At 36.5% G+C, this 19,502-nt stretch overlaps 1 protein-coding gene across 1 annotated transcript in view; it reads right to left on the minus strand.

Moving 5' to 3' along the window:
- Positions 1–2,164: 2,164 nt before the first annotated feature.
- HNF4G (hepatocyte nuclear factor 4 gamma) overlaps positions 2,165–19,502 on the minus strand; it is a 39,611-nt gene continuing 22,273 nt past the window's right edge. Inside the window, 8 exon segments of the mRNA XM_017731208.1 lie at positions 2,165–5,420; positions 5,810–5,932; positions 6,406–6,642; positions 6,822–6,974; positions 9,659–9,746; positions 11,854–12,009; positions 15,983–16,089; positions 19,487–19,502. Coding sequence (XP_017586697.1) covers positions 5,302–5,420; positions 5,810–5,932; positions 6,406–6,642; positions 6,822–6,974; positions 9,659–9,746; positions 11,854–12,009; positions 15,983–16,089; positions 19,487–19,502 — 999 coding nt within the window. The 3' untranslated portion in view covers positions 2,165–5,301.

Consider the following 19,502-nt stretch of genomic DNA (forward strand, 5'->3'; position numbering starts at 1 on the left):
CTTGGAGAAGCTGTCACATCGGGCCTTGTTTGTGAGGAGGTGGCAACCCTCTCAGCAGCACCAGTAAATCTAGTGTTGATGTGGCATCTTTGACTGACACTGGATTCAGATGGACTACCAGATAATGTCAGTAGCAATCATAGCTCCACCACAATATTAAAGAATAGAGATCATTGTCATAAGAACATTTTTAGCCATTTGTCTTGATGAGATTTTGCCCATCCTGTTTAGAAACTATTTAGTTATGCTGGTGTTCAAAAGGAAATTATTATAGCTGGTGATACAAGATGGAAGTTCTCTTTCACTGTCATTACATAAAAATCTTTATATTTGACTATGTCTTCAAGTTTCTTACCCTTTAATAGAAATATTTCTGGGTTTTCTTAGAAATCAGGTATGCATTTTAATTTTTATGAAATAATTTTTTGAAAATATATTCCTGCAATTGAGTACCTTTAATCCTCTCTGCAACCAAATTTAGCTTTTGGCTTCATAGAGGGTTTTTTATTTACACATAGACTATTCAATTAATGAAAATACTTGGATTTGCCACAAGAAAATAAGGAACCAGAAGAAATCAGTGATTGATATCAGCCTTGATGACAACCATCTCCTCTATCTCCATATTAGAAAAACAATAGAAGAAAGGGAAGTGCAATTATATTGCTAACGTCATAAAATTAAATTTGGGAATAAATACTTTTTTTCCAGTTCTTGGTTATTCTTAGGGAGAATAAAGGGAAAGAAGAAAGCTTATGCTTTAGCTAAAGCTAATCAGGGCCAATATGAAAAATGTAAAAATTAATTGCAAACCAATACAGAAGATTTTTGAAGGACTTATTGAAATGTGGATCTAGGTATTTCTTTACTATGTGCTTTAGCATAAGTAATACAAATGTTGGTGGTGCACAACTAGTAATAGTCTGTTGAAAGACATAAAAAAATGTTAGTCCATCACAGACTGACAGACATCCTTGAGGTAAAAACAGAACTTTCAAGTATATGAATATAACAAAGAATTATAACAAATTTTTTTACATTCTGTGAATGCTAAATTTTCTGTCACAGAATATTCCTGGAGCTCAGTAAATATCTTTGCTCACTTTCAGAATTTTTTAGTTGGGTGGAATTCTTGATAATGATTAGAACTGAAGGCTAGTTCATCCATCTGTCTCTGTAAAACACACAATCCTTATTTACCTATTGAAGCTACTTGTAAGGCTGATTTATGGAAATCCTTGAAGAAGGGTCTGTCAGCACTTCACAGCATTGAAGTTGTAAGGGGGTTTCCATATTTTCTTCACTGTAGGCTGAAAAAAAATCTCTTCAGTCCCCTAAAATCATAAACCTCCTACACCCCACTCAGCATTCACAAGCAGAGGTTTTCTGCAAGTAGAATAAACATCCATTGACTCAAGTTCCTCAGAGAGACCAGATGATCTCCAGCATTCAAAATGGAGTCCCCTCTTTCTCCCATGGCAGCTTTTCCCTGTAGTTGTGCACTCCAGAGTAGAGCCCATTTGAGCAAAAGTAAGCAGCCCAAATCCAAATCACTGTATTATTACTACCACCACCACCACCACCAAAAAAAAAAAAAAAAATATATATCCCTAACCCCATCTCTATACAACTGAACAAAATTTCCAAGGCTGAGGAGATACTGGTTATCTAAAAAAAATTTTGTAAAGAGTTTTTCTAAAGTTTTCAACATCTTTATGAACAAGTTGCACCTAAATTTGTCTAAATAACAATGTGCTGGAGGAAAGGCAGTGATTTCTTAAGTTATCCCTGACCAGAAAAAAACAGGCTGTTGAACATATGGTTCATTTTAAACACAGATGGAATTAAGCGTATGCTTCAGTCCTTGTCTGAGTCAGAAGTAAAAACTGAAGACCATAACTATGTAATACTTTGCCATGTTACAGCAGAATCAACTAAAATGTTGCTATCATATTCTTTCATATGATTTCAATATCCTGCTTGAGCAGAGGGGGTTGGATTAGGTGACCTCCAGAGGTCCCTTCCAACCTCAGCCATTCTGTGATGCTGTGAACACTGTAGAGATGAAAGCATGTTAGTTACATACTTATCCATAGTGTAAGCATTATAAAATATTCTCATTGTTTATGTAAATATGAAAAAAAAATACTAAAAGGCAAATGTGTCATTTGGATCATTCATTTTTCTTTATTGAGCTTTGATGAAAAACAGTCCATTTGAAATATTTCCAGCTACCATTCCAATTCCAAATGCTCAATACAAAAACTTGGTATCAGAATTCAAACATATAAAGTTACATCTCATTATAATTTAATATTTAACAGCGCTAATCATTTCTGATTTTTCATAATTAAGTTTACAAAAATAATGTTACATTTATAAAATAAATCAGCTTTTCCCAATAAATTACAGTGGTAATTTTACAGTGGAAATCTTATTCAAAAATGTAATATATCATACAAAATAGACAACAGCTTTTTGTCAGATAAAATACTAAAGTATATTTTTCCTCCAGTACATTTTGGCAGTGTGTGAAAACATTTTATTGTACACTTGATATCTAAAGTTCATTGTGAAAAATAAACTAAACTATTATGCACATCTCTTATATAAGGCAAGGGTGGCCAGCTTGGGGACTAATCTTTATTTCCGGTTATATGTTTTTTAGTCAGACCAATACTGCCATGTTTATGTTTATGCAACTGACTTCATTTATCTGACCCAATTAATTCATGCAGATCCACCTAGAGTCCAAGACTCTTTCTATAACAAGTACACAAAAGTGAGCCTAATCAGTAAACTTTTCTTTTGAGCTGCTCAGTATCTCTCACATTTGTTTTACCTTTGTGTATCACTGTAGAGCATTGGTGGCCACCTTGTAAAAATAGCACAGTCCAGATACCCTTAAAGTTAATGGCAGAACTTCAGTACATTATTCTGTCATAAAAACTCATACTAAAAGGAACTTGTAAAAAGAGCAATGCATTAATAAAAAACAAACAGTAAACAGCAAAAAGAAAAATAATCTAAAAAGCAAAAGGCAAACATTAATAGCTACTGTACACAGACTTTACAAAAGCAACTACTTTAAAATAAAAAAGAAACACATTGTCTACCTGGTGATAGGTGCATTCTTATTAAAGCCTTTTGAATGCTCAGGTCAGCTCAGCATTTACTGTGTTGTATTTCCTGCCTACAAAAATGTATTTGAAGAATCATTCCAGATTGTTTGAATAACTTTTACAAGCCAAAGGAGTAACTGCACCATCTCTGGATGCTGTGATCAATGAAGGTGTGTGGTTCAGGATGATCCACATCTTACCTTGAAGAATTTCTGACTCCACTATGTTTTCTCTTTGCAATAGTTCAGCAAACTTCAATATTTTATTATCTCTTTTCTGTCTGTTTCTCTCTTACCTGTCTTCTGGGAAGAAAGTCTACTTTAAAGTACTAAGAAAAAATCATTGCTGTCTGGAATAAATAAAATGTGCAAAGTGGTGATTTTCTTATGATGTTAGTATTGTATGAACAACATATCATTTCATATATCATAAAAGATTACTTTCACAAATTGTAACTGAGTAGTATAAATGCTCTAAGTGAGCATGTGTCACAAGGTTCACTTTGTGCAAATTCACAAAGGGTTCAAATCCAGATGGGTTGTTACGGACTCCAGAGACAAAAGTTAGTCAATGTTGCACCCCTGCAGACTGGGAGGGGCGGAAGAGGTGGAGAAAGGGGTTCATCACAGAAAATCAAGTCATCCCATGCTTCTGAAAACTCTTAAAAATTGAGAGGATGAGTATTTGGTGTGCTGTCTTCTGGCTATCTTCTCTTGAAATACAATGGCTCAAACCAGGAACACTTGGAGCTGAATTCAGGCACATTTGCCACTGCAATTAGTAAGTCATACCTCTCCAAACACACAGCTACTATATCAATTACAACTTCTCTGTAGGTGAATATTAGTGATTGCTGAAACATGCATTTACCAGCCAGTTAGACAAATAAACACAATGGCTACTCTTACAGTAAACCAAACATCACAAAGTATACTCCAGCCCTGAGGTCAAATGGCATGGTCCTAGTTAGACCTCATTGCAGTCTACAGCTTCCTCATAAGGGCAAGAGGAGGGGTAGGCACTGATCTCTGTGGTGTCCAGTGACAGGAACCAAGGGCATGGCCTGAAGCTGTGTTAGGGGAGGTTTAGGCTGGATATTAGGAAAAGGTTCTTCACCTGGAGCATGGTTGGGCACTGGAACAGGTTCTCCAGGGAAGAGGTCACAAAAAAGCCTGACAGAGTTCAAGAAGCATTTGGACAACCCTTTCAGGCACATGGTGTGACTCTTGGGGATGGTGCTGTGCAAGGCCAGGAGTCAGACTTGATGATCCTTGTGGGCCCCTTCCAACTCAGGATATCCTATGGTTCTGTGATACTCTCTGTACCCCTAAAGAGAGGGGCTGTACCCAAAGAACCTGGTGAAAAGTTTCCCTAGACTTGCCTAATTCCCAAAGCGTGCCCAGGAATTTTTTGGTGAAGTAGTACTAGTTAGTCCTAACCAAAAAGCCTACCAGTCCTTGTTCTAACTATTTATCAATATAAATGCTTCAGCACTGGCCAATCGACTATATAGAGACCTTATTGTATATATACTTTCAAAACAGGATTTTTTAATATAGTTGGGTTTTTCTTTCCATTAAGTATGTTTTCCTTTTTTTTTTCAATTTGTGTGCTTTTTGGCAGCGTACTGTTCTACTCTTAGTGGAATCTTGGCTTTTGCCTGATTAACCCACTTTTCCAAGTCTACAATTCACAGCTAAACAAGCACTAAACAGTTCCATTACGATGAAAATTATATACACACCTAAAACAATAATATTAAGACAACAACTAAAACAGGAAATAAAAACATGAATCTGTGCAGTAATAAGATCTAAAAATAATATCAACCTCTATACATATTTGTCAGACTGCAGCATCCATAGTTACAGTTTGCATGCAGCAGTCAGAACAGCATTACTTTCCAAATCATAAGGTGTTTTAAGGAACACCCACAGTAGTGGCTGCTGAGGAAATAATTTCCTTTATCAACCTGAGATTTAAATGTGCAAGTGTTCTACCAATCTATCTAGTGCATGAAAAGGAAGGGGAGAAGGGAAGGAGGGAAGGAGGGAAGGAGGGAAGGAAGGAAGGAAGGAAGGAAGGAAGGAAGGAAGGAAGGAAGGAAGGAAGGAAGGAAGGAAGGAATTAGGAAGGAAGGAATTAGGAAGGAAGGGATAAGACAGAGACAGAAATATTATCACAATGGTTTTTGTTTCAAAATAGATTGCTGTGCAATGACTGAAGCTTGATTTGCAGACATTTTGTATTCTTGCCCAGAGCCTTGTGGAGGGGAAGGTAATGGAGTTTCTGGAGTTGCTGAAAAAGAACATAGAAAGAGTTACATCTTTTTATAGACTGGTGTACTCTGCATATACACACTACTGCACTGAAAGGGAGTCCTGTTGTATTTGACATGCTAGGGAAACAGGATATTTTAATTATCAGAATTTTTAGTTTATTAAAGATTGTGCATGTAAAAACAATGATATATCATAATGATGCTGAATTTTTAAAATTTAATTAAATTCAAGTCAAAGTCTCTTACTTAACACCCTTTATATACATACATTTTTAATGCACAATTATTTTAATTTAAGAATGATGATGAAATAGCTCTATGAACACTGACAGGCCACCATTCTAATTAATATTTTAAAATTAAACAGTGAAATGTTATGACAGAAGGCTAACTTGCAATTACTTACTTATCTGTTCTGTATGTACAGGCGCAGACATTGAACTTATGAGGACAGTTTGGCCAGTTAATGGATCTTGGGCTAAGTGAGGATGCATTGGATGATGCAGATGACTGGCATCATTAGAGGTACCTGCAAAAATAACATGAGCATATATCAATTCAAAAGAGCATGTTGTTGCCAGTGACTTATACTTCAGTAATTACATTTCCACAGAGTAAATATTTTGATTGGCAATTTGAATAATTGCCTCTGGGTATTCATTAAACAATTTAACCAGACTTCAAGCATATTAAGCACTGCGTTTATTTTCACTGTTTTGACTGCAATTACAGTGCATTTCATGAAATATTTGTAAGGATTCTTTAATCTGCCTAGGGAATTGTAGGACAACCCAGCAGTTACTGAGAAATACATAGCACAATCTGTCATTGTAGAACTAAGTTAACAAGAGGAACTGCCAAGACAAGAAGACTTTAGCTAACAGTTACACAACCCAAAGCTCAGACAGCGAGTCAGAGTGGTAGCTTAGATCAGGATTCCCTCAACATCTCAACATGCTAAATTCAACATAAGACGGTAAATTTAACAAATTGTTAGCCTACCTCCCAGCAACATTTCCTGAAGCAAACTGTCAATTTTAACAATCCCAAATAGCTTAACCAATTGTATCTGCTCAATCATTTGCCAAGTGATACTTTGGAGTGTAGGCAGTAGAAGAAGAAGTTCTCCAAATCTTCCTCTGGAGTCGTACTGACGGTCATTAATATAATCCTCTAAACTGATCTGGACTTGGAATCGCATATTCTTAATCTTCAATGGATTACTCAAGCCTTTTGCATCTTAAAAAATGGCAAAAACTGAAAGTCAAGGCATATCACGATTTGGGAGGAGCATCTTACTGTTTTTCATTTTATTCTTTTCCATTCAGCTAGATAACATGAACAGATGCTACATTCACAAAAATTACTTTCAATACAATCACATGTAAAATAATTGAGAGATATTTTTGCAAAAATACCTGGATCAAAAAACACAATTGCTTTCAAGCAAGCATATTCATTGTCATCTATCTGAATTTCCTGGAAGGGACGAACTAATTCATCCAGAATCCGATTTGCCACTCGACAGATCTCTACTTCAGTGCTGTTGCGATGAATTATGTAATTGTTGCCTTAGAAAGAAAGAATACCAACATGTGAATTAATAGAAACATTTTGATGTAATGTATTAGTTGAAGGCAATTTTCAAAAGTACATTTCATATTGCTTAATCAAGTTAATAATTTTTTTAAGTAATGACTCTCCCTTGCATCACACACAACTTTTCCTTGTAAACAGAGTATATGTGCAAATTATAGCTGTCACCCTGTAAATAATCTATACATCAAAGCATGCCAACATGTGGAGTTACTGATTAGTCCACAGGACCAAAGTTTGTATTTGAATGTACAAGTATGAAGGAAGTAGACCTTTATGTTTAAATAACAGATAAATATACTAATGAATTGATCTTAAAATGTTTTCTTCCCTAATTAAAATAATATATCCCAAGCTGAATGACAAGGATTTGTCAATAGACAAGAGGAGATACTGGAAATGCTTCTTTTTCTAATGGATGTTTCTGTTGTTCCTAATAAAATTAGCATTGTAAAATTTTCAGTCAAGAATTAATTTTACCTGGGGCTTTTGTTTTTTGGGGTTTTTTTTAAATATCCATTTTGGAGGTCTCCACTATGGCATCTTAATTCACCTTCTGGAGAACAATAGGAATATCACGAAGCTTTCAGAAGCCACCACGCAGTTTTTGAAAGAAAAACTGATAATTATATCACAAGAGATCCATGTCAAAATTACTCATAAACTTTACAGATACCTGCCTCCAAGTATCATAAACAAGCCTTGAAGCCTCAAATTGTTTCTTTTTTTGGTATATATGCTGATGCTGGTGATACTAAATATAATTTTCTTACTATTATGTTATCATTATTTTTCTTATTACCTTATTATTAATTGCAATGAAACTGCAATTTTTTTTGTTTTGTTTCTGTTAATTTTGTTTGTGAAACTACCTTAAGAAAGCCATTTGTATAGCTTTTATCTTGAAAGGTGCTGGTGAGAGAAATACCTTCAGACCAAGCCCTTCTTGTCCTGTTAATGTTTTAATATGTGTAAAAATAAATTCAAGCTGATTTAGTGCTATGAAAAGGCAGGCCCAAAGAGGAAGGAGAATAAGTAGTAGAAAACGTCCTTGTACCACACTACCAGTGAAGAGACAAGTCTGAGTCCATATCCCATATAGTCTTGCCTCATACCAAAAACCCTGTCCAAGATGACTGTCTTGGGGTGTCTTTATGATGTGTATCCCCTATCGCTGCACTATGCCCGGAAATTAACTCTGTGCCTCTCTGTGCCTTTAAACTGAGCCTGAGAGGGGGGAAAGGAAAAAACTGAGTGAACTTTTCAAAACAGTTGTTCAAGGACACAGATGCACACTCCTCTGCTTCTGCAGCAGCAAGAGCGGAGGAAGCACCCTTCTTGCTTTTCAGCCAGTTTTCGGCTCCTTTTCTCCGGAGGGAGATGGAGAGGTGAACTTTGTTTTCCTGGGACTTTGGTTTTTCCCTTTTCTCTTCTGGACTGTTTCAACATCAGAACACACCGAGAGAATTTTCCACCGAGGCCCTGGAGGTGGGCCCACACCAACCCAGCTCCAAGGAGGAGGAGAGAGACCACACCTACAGAAGGACTCTGAAATCTTCCCAGGTTTCTATCCATAAGGAGAGGTTTTATTATTTAGCATTATTATGCTTTCCTTGTGTGTTTGTTAAATAAATAGTTTTTTATCTCTTTCACTTTCCTTCAAGGAAGGTTTCTTTTTTTCCTGAACCTGGTGGGGGAGGGCTGGTTGTGACCTGCCTTCTATCAGAGGACATTTTCCTCCAAATTTGTCCAAATCGGCACAACGACCTACAGACTTCCTCGCGAAACAGCCCCAATGCTGAACATGTCTAATGAAACTCTTTTTGGCAGAGTACACTTCAGAGTGGCAGAGTATTGTGTCAAACAAGGCTAACAAATGCCTCATCACATCACCCTCCACACAGGCTCACATCTAATCTTGCAACTGGGACTTCCCATTGCATGGACTAGAAGACATGCTTCCATGACGTGACAACATCCTCTTCCCTGACAGCCATGCTCCCTTTATATAACCCAGCACAGGAGCTATTTCAGCTGACCAAGAATATGCTCCTGCAGGTGTGCCTCGGCACTGTGCCATGGATGCACCCATCTGTCACACAGCAGGGACAGCATGAATGATGTTTATGTGGTGGCCCTGTGGCAACTGTCGAGGCACCTGTGAGAGGGCTCTTGGGAAAGTGAGTTGCAGGGAACAGGCTATTTAATATTTTAGGCAGTAGAGTCAGAAGGACTCCTGAGAAAGCTCCAGATAGATGGTTTTCATGAAGACTGAAAGTACTACATGGGCAACGTGCTGGCTGTTCCTTTCCTAAGCAAAGGGGTTTTTATGGTGTTTTTGTGGTTGGTATTGTTTCGTTCCATTGTTTTATGGGACAAAGGTGTAGAAAGGACAATAATGTAAGGAGGCAATTGCCGGGAACTCCCTTAAATTGTGGTTTCTGGCATCCAATAGACCTTTAGCTGTATTAACTCACATTAAACCATCCACCTGCTTTTGCTAGAACAGGCACGTGACATTATGTCATTAATAGCTATTTAGCATTCACAGAATGCATTGCTTTGATTGTGGCAGAACAGTTGTCCCACTTAAGTGATTACATCGTTGCTAATGTACTATAACATCATCATCAGTAAGTAAAACAAAACCAATATTTACCTAAAAGTAAAATGTCCTTATATGCCATGGATCGTTTTGCTGCTCCAAGCAACAGGTGCTCCCCAGCATGTGCTCTTAGCAGGGCAACCTCACAAAAAACCAGCAGACTCGTTAGATGATAAAGCAGTAAGTTTCAATAGGAGCAAAAAAAACCAGGATACATATTACTGTGTGTTTGGTACATGTTTAAGACTGTTAAGATTCCAATGTAAAATATAAAGTGAATGTAAAAATCTTAACATGATAAAAATAGCACTCTCTAATTAAACTGTCACCCTCTGTCACTTCTAGCATTCTGTCTAGATTTTAAGTATCAGGCTCTGCAAAATACTTTTCAATAAATACACTACCTCCATTTATTTCCTAGTGCGTATTCCCTTGACAAAGTTTTCTCTGGCTTTCTAAGTTGACATTAAAGACTCCAGTGGGCTGGAATGAACTGTTACAGTAAATTTGGTTCCATCACTGCTTTTTCTCTTGAACCAAAAATTTATGCAGCATTTCAAAGAGCTTTTTCCCAACAAAGCCAGATATGCTAAAAGAGCCACTATTATCCACAAAGAGGAATCCAAATTTGTACTGCGAAGGCACTTACTAGTTTACTCTTTGTCACCTATTTACTTTCCTCTGGTTTTAATGTCTGCTCGAAATCTCAGCAACAGCCTTTATTTCCTCAAGGAACTCATCTCTTGACAAGTCATTCTAATCCAAGACAATCACTTTAGGAGAGATATAAAGGTACACAGCATCTGGGTAACACTTATCTGTTAAGACATATCGGGTTCTCAGTAGAGTTACCTTAGCTGCTCTGGCCTCCTCTGTGGTTTGTAAATCAGGCTGGTTCCCAGATCAGGAATCGTTTTCTCAAAATCAGATGGCTTATTTTATAACTGAATGCACAATGCCCCTTAGAAACCCGTTATCATAAATGAAAAAGTGGCATTTGTTTCATTTCTCAACGTCTTTGTCCCTACTTTACTAAGGTACTTAAGGTTTCAGAGTATTTCCCAATATGTACTCTTCAAGCACAGCAGGAGTGTTTTCAGCTTATCATTCTGAGCTGATATTTTATTTTTTTAAATGCAGACAAAAACATTTTAAGGACATTTGATACGTTCTCTTTTCCTTCATGCCATCATAACAATAAAGGCCGCAATATCTTTTGCTTGCTTTTGTTGCCCTTGTGTAGCCAATGCATTTGAAATTCTCTTTCACATGAGCAGAGTTTTAACTTATTTGAGTATGTTGAGCTTGTGCACGTATGTGCTCTGTGTGTCTGCAAAGACATCACTAAACTCCTGTTTTGGGGGGGTGTCCTGTGGCCTTAAACATGATATTCCTGAAGAAGGATATAAGAGAGAAAGACTCAGTTCAAAACCAAGGATGATCTAGCACTTGAAGGATTTTGTTAAAAACTGAGAGACAGAAGAAACAAAAAGAAGGATTTACACAATTCCAGTTCACAGAGTGATTTTCAAGATTAATCAGATTTTCGTGTGGAATCAAGAGATCCCAAGCAATGAATTAACCTCCTGCTGAGGCTGCTTGTCAGAGAACTGCTCACCACAATATGGAGATACTGGTTCTGGGTTTGCCAGCACAACCTACTCTGAAAGCCAGTGATATATTAGGATATATTACAGATGTGATGATAGATCAGACCTCTGTCATAAAAACACTCATGAATTTTCAAGATTTGATGCTTTTTCCCCTCTCATTTATTATATACAGTATAATTTCAGTACATTGGATTGTATGAAAGATTATTTGCTATGGATTGATATCAGTATGCTTGGAATTTTTTTGAGATGCTATTCGCTTTTGGTTTTTGCAAGTAGAGAAGACCCACTTCAAATTAAATAACATGCTGTCTTAAACCATATTATAATGAAAAGTGAACACAAAATAAATACTTTTTAAGGTCACAAAAAAGTTCTGTTTCCAAAAGACTAGAGAAAGAACAAAACACTTAAAGACACGCTGCTTTGCTGCTTCTTTTTGTTAATGTCTTTTCTGTGGTGGTGGTGGTGTTATTTCAAAACTTAAAAAAAAAAATGGTGGTCTAGTAAAGGGTGGGTCTAGTACCCCGCTCTATTTGTTCAGACAAAAAGGAATGAGTGCTTCATCATGACATTGAAATATCACAGGAGTAACACAGCATTAATTAGAGTTTTCTCTTTGTTTTCCTCTTATACCTGGTCATCGAGTGGTAGTTCACAGAAGCCTGGAATATATTTAGCCCATTCCACCAGGACCAAAAGTTGTTGCTTCATAGATTCACAGACATCACTAACACTAGCAATTTTCTTAACATTTATATCAGTGCTAGCACCAGGACTGGAGACTGAGATCTGGACATAATGAGAGAAAAAAATGAACAATGTTAAATTCCATATAATTTTATTTTCACTGGTTAACAGCATATTTAAGAAAAAATCACAGCAGTAATCGCAGATGCTCTTGAGAAATTCCTTGACCATAGGGACCACTACCCTGCACGTAAATTATACATTTTTATTTCTCATTATTGCCAGTGTGCATTGCCGAATGCTAAAACTTTAATTAATCATATCATGATACAATATCCTCTCATTCCAAAATACTATTTTTAAATGCATTAGAGCTCTTTTCATTTGTAGAAGGGAAGTGTTTTGGGGTTTTTTTCCTTTAAAATGGTTGACATTTGCTTCATTTCAGAAAAAAAGAAGAGCTCATAGTGGCATGCAGTAATATTAAGGGATAGAGATATTAAGAGAAAGAGAGTGATAAAGGGTTAGCATGTTCTTCTAGTGAAAAGATAAGTATCATTAACTTTAGAAGGTAAAATAGGGGGGGTTTAGTGCCTGGAGGAGAATGGTTTGCAATGATGAAGCAGCGGTATAGGCAGAGACCTGCGACATTTCAGAGGAAATGTAAAGGATATGAGAGTGCATTAGACCACCTGCAGTGAACAGTGCTCTGTGAAATGGCAAGAGAACAATATCTTTCTGGGCCTGAAGCTGGGGCACTTCTACTGAGCCAAATTCTTAAATTCTTAATGACTTTTCAAGGAAAGGAACAAAACCAGGCTTTCTCTGAAGCCAGGAAGGAAAGCCAACTTAAGACAAAGCCAAACTTGAGAAGGTAAAGTCAGTTTACAGTTGCTATCATACTAGGGAAGCAAAAGAAAAAGGAAGCTGAAAAGGAAAAAAAAAAAAGAAAAAAGGAAACAGAATGAAAAAGGGAGAAGAGAAGAAGAAGAAGAAGAAGAAGAAGAAAAAGAAGAAAAAAAGAAAAAAGAAAAAGAAAAAGAAAAAGAAAAAGAAAAAGAAAAAGAAAAAGAAAAAGAAGAAAAAAAGAAAAAAGAAAAAGAAAAAGAAAAAGAAAAAAAGAAAAAGAGAAAAAAAGAGAAAAAGAAAAAGAAAAAAAGAAAAAGAGATCACTGTACAAGGCCTATGAAACTGACTTTCCCTTTATGTTTTATTACCAAAAGCATACTCGGGAAATGATGTAGCACGATTATCTCCCTCAGGAAAACAAAATAATTGTTTACTCTTCCAACACTACATTCCTACACTTTTCAGGATAGTGGAAGCTACTTAGGTTGACTCCTACCAGTTCCCCTTCATTCATATATCCATCCATGTTAAATCCCACAGTGGGATCTCTGCTGAAATCCCTTATCCTTGGGTAGTCAAAAGGAGTTGAACTTCTGAACTAAAGCTCTGTGCTTCCTACATAATTCAGTAGTGTAAAACACTGAAAACAGCTTAGATATTAATGTCAGTTAACCAGATGAACATTAGTTCTCAGGGAAATACAGCAGCTAGGCAGGTGAAAAATTCCTCTGACCCATAATTCAAAGGCTATCATGTAGGAAAAAGGTTAGAGGTATTGCCTCTTTGTAGACAGAGAATGTGTGAAATCCATGCTATAATCATGAATCCATTTCTGGCATCTCCTGTACAAAAACCAGGTTGAAAATACTGAATATTGTTCAGGTGAGAGCTATCAGAGTGATTCAGTCTAGAAAACCTTCAGTACAGAAAGACAGTAAAGAAATTCAATACCCCTTTTCCAGAAGAGTAAAAGGGGTCTTGATCATGATTCAAAGGTACAAAGAAGAGATTTCTGATAGTAGGTCGCACTCTGATCTACCTGAAAATGATACTAACTATGCACCAACTAGAAGATAATACATGAAGGTAAAGAAGAGGTAGATTGTTTAATTGTTAGACATAGTGACTCATGAAGTTAATACATTGTCCTTCCCTTAATATATTTTAATCAAAGCTGTGCATTTTTATAAATTACATCTTATATTACAAACTGCAGTCTCCAGGCTGAAATTACTTGGTGAACTTCTGCTGGGGATTCATGGGATGACTCCAGTGGAGTTCATTATGAACCTAGGATTTCATCTCTTGACAAGGATATGAAGCTATGTGTTTTTCAATTTCTATTTCTGTATTACTTTTACCTGCCTCTCATTTATGGGATACAACACAGGAGTCACTGATGTGATAGTATCATAGACTAGCACAGGTTAGGAGGGACCTTGGAAGATCATCTAATCCAACCTTTTGTGGGAAAGGAATCCTAGAGGAGATTATCTAGCACCCTGTCCAACTGCATCTTGAAAATCTTCAGTGACGAGGACTCCACCACATCCCTGGAAAGGTTGCTCCAGTAATCGCTTGTTCTCACTGTTAAAATTTCTTTCTGGTATTGAGAAGAAACCTTTGCCAGCATAACTTCTACCATTAATGACTTGATGAACATGACAATATAACACTGTATCCCAATTGTTCTGCAATCCTTCAGGGACAGATTTCTTTATTCATATGAGAATCCAGCATGCCCTTTTCATATTTACATAATCCTGAAAGCCTCTCCCAGGTCTGTTGGAGAAAAATTATACTTAGACAATTCCCCCCTGTAAGGGATCTTAAGGAACAAAATAACTAATTTTCCCTATTTAATATGAAAATTTCAAAAGGGATTAATGCCACCCTCTTCCTCATTTCACAGCTGAAGTACTTGGATAGTGTTTTGGGACACTATCAACTCCTCTAAGTCTCTTCTCAGGACTGAACTCATCATACAGACCTATGAAATTGAGGGAAAAACAAGTACTTTTATGACTTTGATTTTCCATCATGTTAATGGAGCCTCTTGGATTTTGAGGCCAAGATTGTATCTTCATATACGCTTGACATAGTGGAAGCAATTCTGTTCTACTAAAACATACCAAATAGTAAGTACAATAAATTTGTGTACACACAAGGTGATGTTTTAGGCCCAGAACCTACTGTTTGAAAATAACTTTGTGCTATGAACAGCTGAGGATGTGATTCTGTTCAAGACAGTTCTTATTCCTGAATTGCATATACCAGTTGGAAATGATTAAGGAGTATTATAAGATAAGCACAATAAGCAAGTTAAAAAATTACTAAGGAGATAAAAATAGCTATATTTTTTCATATTGTATAGGTATGAAAGGTAGGAAGGTACATTATATTCATCTGCTCTGCCTGGACATGCAATATGTGCCAAAGACTACTCCCCAGTAATTCCTGCATCAATTCTTTACAGACAGTTCCAGCCTAAGAGAGATGCTGATAAAGGATGAGATTACAAAGCATTTTGGGATGTATAAATCAGTCAGCATGAAATCATAAAGGTGGCAGTTAAATTCTAAGCAAGTTAGTAAGAGGTGCAAGAATGCAGAATCAATGACCATGATTTATCTGAGGTGCAGAAAAGGACTGGAGACTGTTCCATTCAGCAATTGATTGGATAGGAAAAAAAAAAGAAAAAGAGAAAATGAAGTTCAGATGAGACAAAGAAAATTTAAAAGCAAGATGTGAATAGACTCTGCAGTTGGAACACTTCTGTTTGCCTTACTTATAATGTCTAAGGATATTAAAAATGGGATTTTCAAAAGAATGTAAGGAAGTGAGTGTCCACACCCCTTTGAATGTAATGGCTTTGGACAAATTTTTCCCTATGTTTGATGGGAAAGGCAGCTTCAAGGATAGATAGATGCCACCAGCTGCCTAAGACAGCAACTGATTTAAAAGCAGATAGAACCATAAACCTTTATTAAGAAAGGTGCCTAAGACATATTGTCCTGGACAAAGTAGAATTTTTTTTTATTGACTTTGCTTCAAGAATGTATTCTATTACCGCTTCTTTCATTGAGAAGAGGAAGCTGTGTGCATTTTGGAAGTAGAAAAAAGTAATCTCAACAATTATATTCCTAGAATAAGAAATTGAACAGTATTTAATTTTAGTAAAAGTGGTCTGAACATCACTAAATAATTTTGTGATAGTTCTCAGTACCTGACGCGAGAGTGTCTCAGCTTGCGACAATGTGCTAATAGAGGGACTGTTGCAGCCATCAAAAGTGTTTCTTCTCGTACTTATCCTGTCCCGTTCATTTTGTACAGCTGGAAAAGAATAATCATCTCATTTATTGACTTGAAAACACTGACACACAGTATAATTTCAGAACTTTACTAGATTTCAGAAGATAACTGTAAGAACTGAAAGGTATGACATTCAAAGAAGATGATCTGCTTTTAGCTCTGAGTGATGAGGAAGGATGATAATACATGTTTATGGTCTGTATTGGTACACTACTTGCCCGTAAAAAGCATGTATAACTAATTGTAGAGGGATTATTATTAATTATCAGCACTTTTGTCACTGGATTAATTACAGTAAAACCTCTTCCTTTGAACTTGAACACATGGTTTCAATTTTAACCAATTTATTAAGTCAGGCTTTATGATAACAGCAGAAATGGACATCTCCAGACTGCCAAACAGGTCAAGTAGTACAGCACCACTACTGAAAAAATATCTGTCAGAGGAAGTATGAAAGCCCTATTCATGCTCTGCTGTGTGAAACAATGAAACAGGAATGAATCATGACTTTAATCCACTAGTAAAATAATTTTGAAACTCAAATCTCATGCTCCTCGTCAGTGACATTGCATTCATAGCCAGTTTATGGAACATTAACTAATTTAAAGGAAAAAAAAAATCAACCCAAAAATAACACACCAAAAAATTTTAGGACAGTAAATTCAGTAAGTTTTGTCTCATGGGGTCCAAAAAAAAGCATTTGAAAGAGCTTTGGATAAGGAATCTGCAATCAACACATGCTAAGCCTATGAAGCAACAAGGCATACTTTTGAACTAAAGGAAGAAGAAAAAGTAAAAACTATCAGTCAGATCTTTCTAAAACCTAGATCATGTCCAAGATTAGGCCAAGGAAAATAAAAAAGGAGAGAAAAAAAGAATTGCATCAACAGAAATCTTTTTATTGTATAAGGACTCCCATTGTCCTCTAAGAGCAGCAGCTTTATTTCCAAAGATACATTTGCTGTTTTGTGGGAAACAATCTGCATTACAGAATTTAGGAGTAGTACAAGGGGCTTCAATAAAAAAAAAAATATTCTCTGCACTGAGTAGGTTCAGGGTTTATCTGAACAATGCACACTGTTTATTCCAGAGGTGTACTAACTTTTTGCAAGGACACTCGCTGATGGGCCTTTTATTAAGGTCACTCTAAGAAATCTTGTGGGGTGATAAACACATAGTATGTTGTAGACAGGAAAGAGGAAACATAACCTTTTGTAAAAGAATGCTGAAACAAACATCCACTGAATCTAAGCAGTTTAAGTTCTGCACAGATAATTAAAATAAGTTCAGCACTGATTAGTCTTACAAAAATAGTAAGGTGTTCTGACAATACTCCACCTTTGAAAGTCACTGGTGGAGTACACTGAAAACCATAGTTGGATGCTTTAATTTTCTTCTACACAGACATAATTTTGGATTATTAGACTAGACTATCTGGCTAAAGCCTTTTTGTCAATTCAGGCTAAAATAGCCTTAAACAGACTCCATGAGGAGGGTGGTATATTTGCTCAAAGAGGACTTTTAAAGCTTTTACAAATTGAAGCCTTTCTTATCTTTGTCCTGAAGAAAGAGATTTTCCAGAAACAACATGAGAAACTATCATAGACTCTATGCCACACTTACACTGTGAGACATGCCCTAACCATGTAGAGAGGTTATAACAAAACAAAAGTAGTGTTGAAAGTTTTAGACACAGTGGGATCAGAGTAGGGCAGAATAGTGTTAAGTAGGTTAAAAGTTTTGTGCCGTGCACCAGGTTGCATTGGTATATTGAGGGAAATGAGCATTTCTGTGGTTTGGGATCCCCAGCACATGAAAGATACTGGAAAATCAGGCAGTGTCCAGCAGAGGGCTACGGAGATGTAATCCACAAGATGCACAAGGTGAAGCAGAGACAGGCATCTTTGCTTATGTGGAAACGAGAAGACCAACATGGATGTGAGGGTCTTCATTTCTGTAGCATACAGAAAATGGAGCCAGATTCTTCTCAGATGCATAATGAAAAGACAAGACCCAATGGACACTACCCTAACTGCAGTAAGACATATTCCAACTAGTTATAAGGAAAAAACCCTTCCCATTGAGGGTGGTCGAGTACTGGAAGAGCTTGCCGAGCAAGAGGTTGTTGAATCTCCCCTCTCAGGACTGTGTAAATCTGTCTGGACAGGGTCCCAAGCAACCTGACTGAACCTAGATGTCAGCCTTGGTTTAAGTGGGGAATAAACTAGATGAATTCCAGATGTCCCTTCTGAGATGAACTATTCTTTAATTCCAGGTTTTGAAAGTCTCTAAAGCTTGCTATTTCCAAAACTTTTATGGCTGCTGTGGATACACAGATCTTTCCCTTTCTTCCCATTAGATTGATAACATATATACAATACGTTACTGATTTAATGGCTCAAATTCCAAAAGGCCGAAGTGTCTTAAAGGAGAGCCACAAGAGTTAACTAACCCATTTCATACCCTGTGTAACACTGTTTAGAATATCCCCATCCAGCTTCAAGGAGAAAAATCCATTTTATCTCATACCAGTGACTTGAACACTACCAAAGCACTGCTACAGTACAGATACTTAAGAACATAAAGAAAAAGCTTCCTTTGTACAGACTAAAAGAATGATTGCCGCGTTACAAGAGAACTGAGCACTCACATTTCAGACTGGCCTGCAAGCAGATGCACATTGCTCCAAACAAAAAAGGTAGCAAAGTTTGTGACAAATGACTTTTGAATGTGTATTTGAAAAGGATAAGGACATCTTTTGCCTCCACATCATAACTGCCCTTGAAACAACAGCCCCAACAAAAAAAAAACACCTCTCATATCTGTCAGTGAGATGCATAAGTAACAATTTTCCAATATTAAGCCCTAAGGAAATTAGATTTTTTGTTAATTAATGTGAGCACTCCACTGACAGATACCACTATTCTTCTCACTATTTTTTCACTCAACTTCACATTCCTTTCTCTGGCTTGAATGCTTCATACACTTACATTTAAGGGAAGAACCAGTAAATTGGCACTGTCATTATTTAGTGTAGGAAAAAAAAGCCAGATAGATATTTTATTACACAATTTGGTGGAACATTTTAAGTAAAATCTATTGGTTTGAAATATTCCAGCATATGGCTCAATAGGTAGAAATCAATGAATTTTGGTGCCAGAATTCATGAATTAAACAGTTGCAAATTCACTTTAAATCTATGGACTTCCTTATGTTCAAAGTTCTAGAACTGCTTACCCACTTGAAAGTTAGAAGACACATATTTCACCTTAGTATAAAAGCACTTCCCCATTATGAAGGCATTGTAGCAGATTTTCCATTGGTTTATTCTGCTGGAGTTTTTTAGAATTTTCATTATATTTCAAAGCTAATTCAGATTTTTTCTCTTTGTATATCAAATAATAAACAGCTCCATTACCTTCCTTTTTCATTCC

This window comes from Corvus brachyrhynchos, unplaced genomic scaffold (assembly GCF_000691975.1).
Source record: "Corvus brachyrhynchos isolate BGI_N302 unplaced genomic scaffold, ASM69197v1 scaffold633, whole genome shotgun sequence".
Taxonomy (NCBI): Eukaryota; Metazoa; Chordata; class Aves; order Passeriformes; family Corvidae; genus Corvus; species Corvus brachyrhynchos.